At 66.0% G+C, this 12,449-nt stretch overlaps 1 protein-coding gene across 2 annotated transcripts in view; it reads right to left on the minus strand.

Moving 5' to 3' along the window:
• The window catches only part of SEMA3F (semaphorin 3F), a 58,138-nt gene extending 50,453 nt beyond the window's left edge, over positions 1-7,685 (minus strand). For both annotated transcript variants that reach the window (XM_075939551.1, XM_075939550.1), the window contains exons 1-2: positions 7,406-7,685; positions 2,202-2,348 (exon numbers count right to left, since the gene is read on the minus strand). In XM_075939551.1, the coding sequence (XP_075795666.1) occupies positions 2,202-2,313 (112 nt within the window). In that variant the 5' untranslated portion in view covers positions 2,314-2,348; positions 7,406-7,685. The remainder of the gene's footprint in view (positions 1-2,201; positions 2,349-7,405) is intronic.
• Positions 7,686-12,449: the final 4,764 nt, after the last annotated feature.

The following is a 12,449-nucleotide window of genomic DNA, read 5'->3' on the forward strand; positions in this document are numbered from 1 at the left end:
CCGGGAGGTTAATGCGCGGCGGCTGGAGTGGCAGGGCCGGGACCCCGGCCGGAGGGGGGGGGGGCTGCTCCCTTGGAGCGTGGCCGGTGGCGCCAGGAGTTACACCGCTCAGGGCGCTGCGCCCCTTGGCCCTCGCCGGCCCCCTCCCCGCAGCACAGGCAGCCCGGCTGGGCAGAACCGGCCCAGGGCGGCCCCTGGGCCTCGTGCTTCGGGGGGCTGCTGGCGGCCACCCCCGCACTGAGGTGCCCTACGAGGCCCTGGGGCCAGGCCTCCCCACGGCAGCAGGACGTGGAACGACCTGGCCTCAGCCCGCCCGTGTCGCTCAGGGGAGTGGGGTCAGCAGGCTGGGACCAGGTCGCTGCACTTCTGGGGGGGGGGGGTGCCACCCCATGCCAGGCTCCCAGCAACCCCCCAGGGTCGCCACACTCGAGGGAGGGGCTTGGGAAAAGGGGCGGAGGCAGCAGGGGCAGGAAGGGGCGGGGTGGGGTTGATCCCAGGCAATAGGGCCCAGGCTCCTAAAGCCCCCCGGAGGCAGGATTTGGGCTCCTAAGTCACATAGGCTCTTGGAACCCCGCCTGACAGCTGCTTGATCCGGGTGTTGCTCCTGCCAGCCCAGCTCCCAGGGCACCAAGGACGAGCCACGCCCAGCTCACGGGGACGGCAAAGCGTGGACAATCCTCGCACGCCGTGCTTAGCCGTGCCGGGTTCGAGCCCCCGCGCTGGGCACGCCCCCGCCCCCACCTGGCCACTGCGCTACTGGCCAGGCGGCAGGAAACGGGCGTGCGGGCGCATCCGGGCAGCCCCCTGCAACGACCACGCCATCTCGGCTCCAAACAGGCGGCTGCATTTCCGCTCCTCCTCCACACCGTGGCCGCACGCTCCCAGCAGGGGGCGCTGTGGGGCAAGCGAGCGGGAGGACAAAAGCCTGAATTTGGCTCCGTCCTGGCCCCCAGAACCACCGGGAACCCGGCGTCGCGATGCCTCAGTTTCCCCCCGCGGACCTGGTGACGTGCCGAGACAGACCGTGCTGCCTCAGAGCTCCCCACCGCCCAGACAAGCTGCCCCTGGCCCCACACACACCCGGCACGTGCTGGAGGCGGCAGTGCCAGGCCCCCGCTGGCAAGGCTGGTACAGCCACAGGCCAGCGCCACGGTGCAATGGCCAAGGGCTGCCAACCCTCTAAGCCTCTCGCTCCAGCCATCAGCCTGCTCCTTGGCCACACAGCACCGACCCGCCGAGCCTCACAGGGCCTCCAGCGGCAGCGGGCGAGGGCCAGAGGCACCTCCCACCGGGGCAGGGGAGCGACAGGCTCCGAATTCACACAGAACGCTCTCCCCGGGCTGCGTGCTATTGTCTATGGTGGCGCCCGCAGCACCGCCCCACACCAGGGCCCACTGGGCCAGGCACTCCCCAACACAGCGCGAGATGCACTGCCCCAGAGAGCTCACGGCCTAACCAGGGAAACCGAGGCACAGAGTGGGTAGCGACTCAGCAAAGGTTGCAGAGGTGGGAAGAGAAGCCAGGTCTCTGAGCCCAGTGGGGTGCTCTGCCCACTAGGCCATGCTGCCACTTGCAGATTCTCCCCAGTGGGGAAGCAGCAAAGACACCCAGGACACAGACGCACACGCACCGTTCGCTGGCGGCTGGCCGGAGGCGCCCACCACCTGCGCACGCAAACCCCGGCCCTGCCACAGCTCCCCAGGCACCCTCACGCCCCTTCCCCCTCCCCAGCTCAACCCCCCGGCCGGCGGGTCCCAGGCAAGCGCGTCGGGCCGGTCCATCCCGACAGGGCTGCCCCTAGGTTCCAGGACCAGCTTGTGGGAGAGGTATTGCCACAGCACCCGAGTTGAGGAGCAGCAGGAAAGCTCACGCTGCGATGCAGCCCCCACCCCGGGGACGCCGTGTGCCACCACCCATAGCTCCAAGCAGATATCACTGGCACCAGAGGCCAGAATCCATTCCAGTGAGGTACCATGATCCTGGCCAGGTTCTCCCGGTGCCCCAAGGGCAGGGTCGGCTGTGGAAGGTGGGGGGGCACAGCGGGATGATGCTCTCATAGGCCTAAGGCTAAGGAGGAGGAAGAATTGGACCTGGACCGGACTCTGGAGCAGCCCCGGGAGGGGAAGAACCGGACCTGGATTCCAGAGCCCCTGGACCGGACTCTGGCGGCAGCGAGACGTGCCCCTGGCTCTGCCTCTTACCTTTGAAGGAGAGCTGCACCCGCGGCGTGGCAGAGACGTAGTCCTTGGGGTGGGCCGCCCGCCAGCCCAGCGTCAGCAGGGCGACCCCGAGCACCACGCCAAGGAGGGGCATGGCGGGGCGGCGTCCAGGCGCAGTCCTTGGGAAGCCTAGCGGGAGGGAGAACGGGGCGTTACCCGGGGGGCGGGGAACCGAGCCCTCGCCCCGCCCACAGACACGCCCCCGCCCAGCTCCTCCCACTCCCGGGCCCCTCCCCGCATGGCTCTCCCATCCGAAGGTGGGTTGGGAGCCCCCATGAGCCTGAGGGGTCCAACCATCGCCCTCACCCTGGGGCGAGGAGACAGGCCCTGGAGCCGCCGCTGCAGTAATTCCCCTGCCCGGGGCTGAGCCTTTGCCCCTGCAGCGCCCACAGGAAGGAACCGCTACCCGGCAGGGAGACGCTTTCTGGGGTGCTTTCTGGATTGCAGCCGTTCCCTTCCACCCCGGGCACTGCCCGGCGAGCCGGCTCCTTTGCACCAGTCCCCGGCACTTTGCCACCCGCCCCCGTCTGCACCGGAGGGAGAGCAGGCGATGGGGAGGGACCAAGCACCAGGAAGGGCCCCCCGGGTCTCCCAGAGCATCGGCCTCCCTCAGGTGGGCCAGCGGGCCCCGGCGCCAGCCCACAGGCCGGCCTCCTCTGGCAAAGCCAGGGGGCTTGCAGAGGGGCAGCGATCGAGCGCTGGCTCAGGACCGGACAGGCCCCTCCTGGCCCAATCGAGGGAAGGATCCGACCAGCCCCTCAGCAGGCCCAGCCTGCGAGCGGTCCCTCCCCTTCGCGCCCCCGCCGAGCAGAGAAACGCGGGAACTGGAGGGGGGGAAATCTGGACTTGATTATTGACAGAACAGAAGAGAGACAAAAGGCTTTGGAGGGGGAAGAAAAGGGCTGCGTGTGCCAGGTTGGCTGGGCGCCACAGGGATCCCGGCTACACCATGCAGCAGAGCGCCGGGGCCACGCATGAGCCGCTCGGCTCCCACGGGCCACGGCTCCCAGGGGACAGAGGCTGAGCCACCTTAATGCGGCAGAGACAGGCTCTGAAATCCAGACAGGGCTCTTAGGGCCATCTGGCCGGGTCCGTGGGCCAGGTGTCCCGTCCCGTCGCCCTGCGCTGCGCCAGCAAGATGCCCGTCTGGAGTCCAGGTGACGGAGAGCTCGTCAGTCCTTGCCCTGGCTAATCCCCCTGCCTGGCAGAAAAGCCCCCCTCACCACCAGCTGGAGCAGGCTAGCGCCACCTGCCAGCACCAGACCCTTTGACCTCTGCTCCAGGAGAGCCCCTGCTGCCCAGATCTTCCTCGGCACCGGGCCCCCAGCCCGCGCCCGCCCTGGCACCCTGCGAACACGGCGCTAGCCAGCCCTCGGAACCCGGTCTGCGAACGGGACACAGGCTGGGGAATCGGAGCTCTAGCCCCGGCTCCGCCACAGGCCTACTGGCTGACTCGTGCGCTGCCTCAGTTTCCCCTTCTGCGCAGCACTTTGCCAGGTGCTTGGAGGCCTCTGGAGGAGGGCAGGGTGCAGGCCTCAGGCAGCCTCTAGCCAGCACAGTCTGGCTTCCTGGCATGTTGGATGCATGTCCCCAGGCATCGGAAACCCCTTCACCACAGTGACTACCTGCCCTCTGCCCCCCCCCCCATTGGGCAGGGGGGAACCAATGAGCTGAGCGATCAGGTGATTCACCCAAGGTCACACACAGAATCTGTGGCAGTGCAGGGATTGGACCCCTGCTCTATGCTATTGCCCTACCCACTAGGCCTCCCTGCCTAGGTGAGCAGCTGGAAGGAGGTGGGAAGGGCTCTCAAAGAGGGTCGCTGCCTCCAGAGCAGCCCCTTGTGGCTAACACGCGCCCGCACAGGGGGACAGCGCCACGTCCCACGTGCTCAGTTCTCGGCCACGGGGCAGGAAACCCAGCAGGCCCTACAGCGTGGCCACACCAGTCTCAGCGCTCGGTGCCTGGCATCCCCATCGGCGGGAGCACACGTTCCCCGCTCCTGGGCTCCAGCACACGGACCCGAGCGCCCGACAGGCAGGGAGGGAGTCCGGGGGCCAGAGCAGGAGCCATCTGCCCTGTACAGAGCTCGCCACGTTTCGGTGACTCAACAATAACCCGTCTGGATCCACTTCCATCCCACGTGCAAAACCACAGCAGTGCGAGCCTGCCCTAACCCTCCTCGCCCAGGGGTTACATGGGCTGGGCCCCTCTCTGCCAGGCCTCAGAAGGGGGAGCCCTTCCCGGGCCCATGTTATCTCCTGGTTGACAGACACTGGGGGCGGCAGGGGGCGAGCTGGCTGTGGGAGGCAGATCACGCCCTGGGGGCAGCAGGAGGCCAGAGGGGTCTTTGGCGCTGCCCCCGCCTCCCCGGCACACACTGCAGGGAGCGGACAGAGGAGACGGGAGAGACTTCCCGGCTTAGTCAGAGGCAGGGCCAGGCCACCGGGAACACAGCCGGTTCCAGCGGTGGCCAGTGCCCCGCCAGGCAGGAACGGCAGCGTCCCCATCAGCATGGCCTTGCTGCTGCCATGGGAGCAGGAGTCCCCTCTCCGGCCGGCACTCCCTGCTGGAGCCCATCGAACTCTTGCTCCTGCCCGGAGCACGGCGCCATGTGTTCCGGAGCCGGGACGTCTCCAGCCCCAATTAGCCAGCCATCAGCCAGCTACATCCACCCCCCTGCCGGCCCTGGGAACTAGTTCTGGCACAGCCTGCTCGCGCGTTTGGATGGAGCTGTGTGTGCGGCAGAGGGGAGCGAGATGGCAAACAAAGGAAAGGGGGAAGAGGCGAAAAGGAGGAGGAAGACGGGAATGGAAAGCCGGCGGGAGGAGGAGGGAATCGGAAGCCAGGGTCGAATGCTGGGAGGAAGCCAGATGCAGCAAGAGCAGGGAGCCGGTCCGTTCTCCTAGTGCATCTTCGGGCTGCGATTCCTCCCTCCGGCGTCGCTCGCACACAGACGTGCAAACTCAGCGGCGCTGGGCAGACTTGTTCCCCAATGATAGCCAGGCACCTCCTTCCCGGCGGGGCGGGCGAGCCCGAACGCCCACCCCGGCCACGCGAGGGTCGCTTGCTTCTACCCAGCACGACCATTGCCCTGAAGGAGGCGGCTTGGCCCACACATTTGGCAGCCAGGGGACGGCCTCTCGGGCGTGCGGCTGCGAGGCCCGGCCGAGGGGGGGGTGGAAGCGGGCAGCCTGCGCAGTTCCTGGCTCACGGCAGGAGCCGGTCCCAGAAAGGGGCGAGGGCAGCAGGAAGCGTTCAGGGCGAAGAGGAAAGCCGCAGGCTCCTGACTCAAAAGGGACTTCTGAAGAACTCCGTGACTAACACACGGACACGGTGACACCAGCCAAATGGCAGCAGCCCCCCCAGGGACGGATCCCCCCCCCAACTCCGCTGCAGCCACTTTTAACCCTCCACTGCCCTCCCCACACTGTGCCCGCTCCCTGTCGCTCTGCGCCTTTGGGAGAGTCTGCTCTCAGCCGCCCGGCCCGTGGCGGGAGGGGGGCGCACAGCATCTGGGCAGCAGGTTGAGGGGGACAGGAACCCCCCCCCCCCCGCGAGCATCGCCAGCCTAGCCCCAAGAGCCCGGCACTCGGACCAGGCAAGTAAAAGGGCTGCCGCCACCGCGTCATTTCCAAGTGCTGGCAGCCTGCCAGGGGCACGCAGAGCACCGGGGGGCACCGGGGCAGCCTCTGGGCAGGGCGCGTTCGATGCTGGGCCCTCACACTCCAGAGATCAGCTGTCCCGGGACCTTTTGCTCCTGGTGCTACTGCTGCCACCAGCATCCGGCAGCACAGGCTGGCCCCAGGGGTGGCATGCCCACGAGGGAGCGCCCAGAGCCAGAGGGCGAGGGCCAGCGGGTGGCAGGAGCCAGCACGTCATGGGACCCGACTCTCCCCCCTGGGGGGAGGGGCTGAGCCTCCCGGCCTTGTGGTGGTGGGAGGGGGGTGTTAAAAACCTGCCAGGAACAGCACGGGCCCAACCTGGCGCAGACCCGGCAGGGAGCCAGGCAGGTCCCCGAGCCTGCACCCAGGGGCGCTGCCCGACTCCGCCTCCTGGGCACCCAGCAGACCCCCACGCACCATCCCCTGCCCCCCCGGCCGTGGCCATCACCCCAAGCCAATCCCTCCAGCCTGGCAGCTCATTGGCAGCGCTGCCTCTGGGCCCCCCAAGGGCCTAGCATGCCTGGCCCCCTCTGTGGCCCTCCTGCCCCATGCCCTCCCCCCGCCAGCCCCACACGCAGGGGCCACCCAAGGCCAGGGCGAGGGCAGGCAGGTTTCCACAGAGGCAGCTGCACAAAGGAAGGAAGAGGCAGGAATCGGGGCGCGGGGATCGGCCAGTACTAGCCCAACCAAGCAGCGCACCCGTCCCGGGCCTGGCTCCACCTGGCGCCCCACGGCCCAGGCCCGGCCCACCTGGGCCACCTGGCGGCCAGGCCAGGCCGTCGCCTGCCCCAGCTCTGAGCCCTGCGCCCGGAGAGCAGACGAAGGGGTCGGGGAGCTGGTCCTCTAACAAACTGGCACAATGAGGATTTCTTTCCAGGCCCCTTCTCCTCCCCCCAACCGGCAGGCTGGAGGCAGGGGACGAAGTGGGGCGCTGAGCTCCCAGGGCAGAGCCGGGGCCACACGCGCCCCCCAGGCCGGCTCGATGCCGGGGCGAGGCGAGACGGGCTAGCAGGGAGCCGGGCAAACTGCGGAAAGAGGCGAGAGATCGCCCGGCCCCGGGCTGGTGCGCACCCCTGCGCTGGGGCGCCCGGGCCAGGCCCTGGCAGGGCCCCCGGGGCAGCGCCCGGTGGCTGGGCGGGCAACTCGGCCGGGCACAGCCCCCGAGGCACGAGCCGGACTGGGGTGGAGGGAGGCGGCCCCTGCCTGGCACCAGCTGGGGAACGCGAGCCAGGACTTCCTGCGCGGCGGGGGGCTGCCCGGAGCCCTGCCCGGCGGCGGGAGCGCAGCCAGCCCTCCGGTGCCCGCCCCTTTCCCACGCGGACCTGCCGGCCCGGCCAAGGGCAGCGCCCGCCCCCAGCCCCGGGGCCGGGCCGGGCTCAGGGACGCTCCCGCGGGCTCCGCCAGCCCAAAGTTTGCGGGAGCCGCGCTCGCTGCCCGGCCGGCCCCCGCCGCGATCTCCGCCCGCGGCGCCAGCGCTTTGGAGGAGCCGGGTCCCCGCGCCGCGCCGCGCCGGACACGTACCTCTCCGGCCGCTCCAGGGGCAGCCCAGCCCGCAGGGGAGCGGGACGGAGCCTAGCGCCAGCCGGGGCTCATCTCAGCAGGGCGCCCGGCGGTCCAGCCCCGCTGCGGGGTGCGGGCGATCAGGGGCGAGGCGGCTCTGCCCCGCGGGCCATGGGCTCGCCTTGCGTGGCGCTACCTTCCCGCGGCGGCTCGCTCGGTGCGCGGCGCGCAGGCTGCGGGCGAGGCGAGAGCTGCGCGCTGCTCCGGCCCCGTGCGCTCCCCGGCCCGCCCGGCGCCACAACTCGCACTGAGCCCGGGGCCGCGCCGCAGCCCATTGGCTTCTGCTGCCTGTCATTTGCATAGCCCCGCCCTCCCCCGCCCGGGGGGGGGGCGCTGGGTTGATTGGCTTCCCTCCCCCCCACACCCCTTTCCACCTGTACCGCCCCTCCCCGCCGGAGCCGCGGGTGCCAAAGCCCCAGGAGGGCTTGGCAGAGGCAGCGCTGCAGAGGAATGTGCGGGGGGGGGTCTCCTCCCCCCGATCAGTTTACATGCCCCCCCCAGCCTCAGGGCCCGGAGCCCAGAGCGGCCCTTCCGAACCTGCGGCCCGCTCCCGCCGGCTCTTTGGGGGCTGCGTGCTGGGGGGCGATGTCACCTAGAAATCTAAACAAATACACCAGCCGGTCCTTTGTCTGGCTCCGCAGCCTCTGGCACGGAGCAGCCTCCCGGCTCCCTGGGGTGGGTGGGGAGAGAGGAGGAGGGTGAGTGACGGGGAGGCAGGGAGGGAGGAAGGGGCCTTTGTGTTAGGGCAGAACCCAGCCAGCCAAATACCCTACAACAAAGAAACTCAGGCACAACTGACAGCCCCAGGGAGCAGCCCCCCCCCTCGCCCCGGCACATCAGCCCCCCAGCTCCGGCTGGGTGTGGCGGGGTGCCCGCTGCGGGGCTGGCGAAGCTGACCGGGGCTGCCAGGCAGGGGTGGAAGTGGGGCTGGGCAGGGAATTGCCAGGGCCCGGCCGGCTCAGGATTCAGCAGGTGGTGCTCTGCTCTTTCCGCTGAGCCACCTTCCCCGGCAGAGCTGCGCCTGGGAGTGACCAGCGGCTGCTGCTTCTCCGGAGAGGTGGCTGCAGGACGGGGGGGCGGGGGGGCCACCCAAGCATTGGGCGACATCGGGCACCCTGCACGTGTCCAGAGCTAGCCTCTGTGCACAAAGCCTGAGCACCCCGTCGTCCGGGGGGGGGGGGGATTCCTGTGCGGAGCCCAGAGAGCCAGGGCCAGTTTCACAGATGTGTCCCTCGGAGCCCAAGCCAGGAGCGCCCAGGGGCTGTGCAAGAAGGGCCCCTCTCCCCGCCCCGGCCTGGCTTTGGGTGCCAGCAGCTGCGCTGGCACGTGGCTCGTTCAGACGGGGCCCGAGGTACCACTGGGGTGAAGGGCGTGTCCGAGGAGCTGTCTGGGGCGGGGGGCAGGGCAGCACCTGGGCCCTCAGTTCCCCCCCACGGGACACACACCAGAGCGGCTGCCTTTCTGCAAGTCCCTGGGCTCGGCACTGGGCAGTTTGGGGTTCCCGGGGCGGTGCCACTCACCAGCCCAGCCAAGCCTGCCTGGCCTCGGGAATCCATAACCCACGACGAATGGGGCTGGCCACACTGTACGTCCGCTTCCCTCCACGCTGAGCACGCGGCCTGGCCCAGGTTTGCTAGCCGTGGTTGGTGTTCCGTGGTCACAGACTGGGCTAGTCTGTCAGGGAGTCCGGCCCTGCCCCCGCCTGTGACCAGCAGGCTGGCTCCAAGGTGAGGCCTGGGAGCAGGTGGGAGCCGGGTGTTTCCTCAGGCCCTTAGAAGAGCCAGCTGAGCTGGAGAGCGGCAGGGAGAGCCTGAAGAAGGGGAAGAGCCCAGTTCGCATGCCAGCTCCTCACGTGGTCTGTGGAGAGCAGGCAGGGTCCCGTCACGGGGGAAAGGATCCAGTTCGTAGCCACATGTGGCCTGGGGAGGTGGGCAGTGCGAGGGGTAGAAAGTTCCGGTAAGCCTCCCTGCAGGGGCAGGACAAGGGGCCGAGAGGGGGAGAAAAGCCACCAAGAATCGTAGCCAGGTAGGGCAGAAGAACTTCTTTAGTTTGGTAGCTTGCCTAAGCATTTGGTTTAACCCGTAAATTGTACTCTGAGGCATGGGCCTGACGGACTCTGGGGACAAATTGACCCTTCCCGAGTGGGCGAAACAACCCCTTGGCTTGCCATTGTAGTGGGAGAGGGCTTAGCACAAGGGTGGGTGCAGAAGGCTAGTCAAGGAAGCAATGAAAGGCTGGTGTTTAGCAGGGCAGAGTTAAGGTCATGGCGAGGCAGGGCAGAGTTAAGGTCATGACGAGGCAGGGCAGAGTTAAGGTCATGATGAGGCAGAGCAGAGTTAAGGTCATGACAAGCCAGAGCAGAGTTAAGGTCGTGATGAGGCAGAGCAGAGTTAAGGTCGTGACGAGGCAGGGCAGAGTTAAGGTCGTGACGAGGCAGGGCAGAGTTAAGGTCATGACAAGCCAGGGCAGAGTTAAGGTCGTGATGAGGCAGAGCAGAGTTAAGGTTGTGACGAGGCAGGGCAGAGTTAAGGTCGTGATGAGGCAGAGCAGAGTTAAGGTCGTGACGAGGCAGGGCAGAGTTAAGGTCGTGATGAGGCAGAGCAGAGTTAAGGTCATGACGAGGCAGGGCAGAGTTAAGGTCGTGATGAGGCAGAGCAGAGTTAAGGTCATGACAAGCCAGGGCAGAGTTAAGGTCGTGACGAGGCAGGGCAGAGTTAAGGTCGTGACGAGGCAGGGCAGAGTTAAGGTCATGACAAGCCAGGGCAGAGTTAAGGTCGTGATGAGGCAGAGCAGAGTTAAGGTCATGACAAGCCAGGGCAGAGTTAAGGTCGTGACGAGGCAGGGCAGAGTTAAGGGTGTGATGAGTGGTGTGGCCAATAGCTGTGGTAATGTGAGTTTGCGGGTGGACGTGGGCTCACTGTTCATTGCCTCGCTCTGTGGGGCTGTGCGGTGTACGTGCATGCATGTGTTAATCTGAACTACTTCTTGATTGATTCTACGGGCTTTTTTGCACTTCTCCTGGGGGCAGACTTGTGGGGCTAAGCATGCAGCAGCTGGAAGGGAGCGCTCTTCAGCAGCCTCGCACGCGGCCCTGGGCGCCGGCAGCTGCACGTGACCCATTGGATGTTGTCTGAGGAAACCTGCCCAGCGCTTGTCTCTCCTCACAGAGAAGAATTTTCGGGGCCGGGCGCACAGAACGCGGCCTTGCAGTTAGCCCATGGACTGACGGCCCCGTCAACGTTTTCGTTTAACAAGCCCTCCAGCCTGCACCAGATTTAGCGGGGCCCAGCCTCCCTGCTCCGTGCTGTGCGGACAGGGGATGTCCCAACAGAGCTGGGGGGCAGGCTGCCGAGGGAAAATGTCACCCGGAGCCCCTATTCCAACCTATCCCGTGACGCAAAGGCCACCGGCACCCGTGGGAGAGCAGAGGCCGAATGAGGACTCTAGGGGAGCATGTGACCCCCCCACCGGGTGCCCCCGCGGTATGGAGAAAGCACAAGCAAAGGGGAGGGAGAAATAGCAAAGACATGAAAATGAACGGGGGGGGGGGGGCATTTCCCACCCGGCACCTGCCTGCATGTGGAGGAAGAACATGAAGCCGCAGCCAGTCCCCAGAGGCAACCCACACGGCTGCTAGGCACCCGCATGGCAAAGGGAGCTGGAGCTGTGAGTTACCACGCGCCCGGGGGACTCTGCCCCGCTCCAGCACAGAGTGTGCTGTGCCCACGGGGCCGCTGTCTGAAACCGGGGCTCTGGGTGGGTTTCCTACGCCTCCCGTGGCCATGCCAGACGTCTCCCAAGGGCGCAGATGTGCGACGTTCCTCTCTGGCGGGAGCCACGGAAGTGAGCGGCCCTGGTGCCCCGTGCTCACGCCTCCGCCCGCACGGGGTGGAGGCTGGGAAGCGGGTGTGAGGCTCAGTGAAGGACTCTGCGGGGCAGGATGGGGGGCCTGGTTAGCCTGGGTTAAGCTCACCCAGACCAGCGGTGGGAAACGGACCCACAACAGTTACCCCAGTGGAAGTCCTGCTACTTTGACAAAAGTGGAAGTAAAAGTCAAAGTACCCTGGAAAACGAGTCGAGTAAAAGTACAGGAGTGTCGCATCCTAACTGTATCTAGTTTCCAGAAGTAAAAAGTCGCCCTCCTTGGAAATCCACAGCTAACCCCCGAGTTATCCTAGGGCACGGTTGTTTTTCACACACATAGGCTGTGTCTGCATTGGCACCCTTTTCCGGAAAAGGGATGCTAATGAGACCAGTCGGAATTGCAAATACCGCGGGGGATTTAAATATCCCCCACGGCATTTGCATTTACATGGATGCCACTTTTTTCCGGCTCGGGGTTTTGCCAGAGAAAAGCGCCAGTCTAGACGGGATCTTGCGGGAAAAAAAGCCTTTTCCGGAAGATCCCTTATTCCTACTTTCAAGGATGTAGGGTCCCTTATTCCTACATTTGCAATTCCCAAGTGTCTCATTAGCATCTCTTTTCCGGAAAACGGTGCTAATGTAGTCACAGCCATAGGGTACGTCTACACTAGCTCGGCAGTTCGAGCTAGGTAGGGTAATGAGGGCAAGTGGAATTGCAAATGAAGCCTGGGATATTTAAATGTATATTTAAATATTTAAATCCTGGGCTTCATTTACAACTCTGCTTGCCCTCATTACCCTACCTAGCTCCACCTACCAAGCTAGTGTAGACGTACCCGATATATATAGTATATAATGTGCAAGTATATACTCCTCTCTGTGTGTGTGTGTGTATTCTATACTATGTACACATGTGTGTGTGTATTCTATACTGTGTACACACGTGTACTCTACGTGTATATTTCAAATGTCGCAGCCTTCGCTGCTAGCCCTGACGAGTGACCAAATTCAGCGCAGAAGTCGCATTACAGAGCTGCATGTATTTGCCCACACTCACCAGCATGCATCTGTAGCATTTCAGCACCGGGATGATTCAGTACAAAAGCCTTTGTTCAGCCTCCCAAGCAGCTGATTTTCAAAA

The sequence above is a fragment of the Pelodiscus sinensis genome, chromosome 11 (genome assembly GCF_049634645.1).
Source record: "Pelodiscus sinensis isolate JC-2024 chromosome 11, ASM4963464v1, whole genome shotgun sequence".
NCBI lineage: Eukaryota > Metazoa > Chordata > Testudines > Trionychidae > Pelodiscus > Pelodiscus sinensis.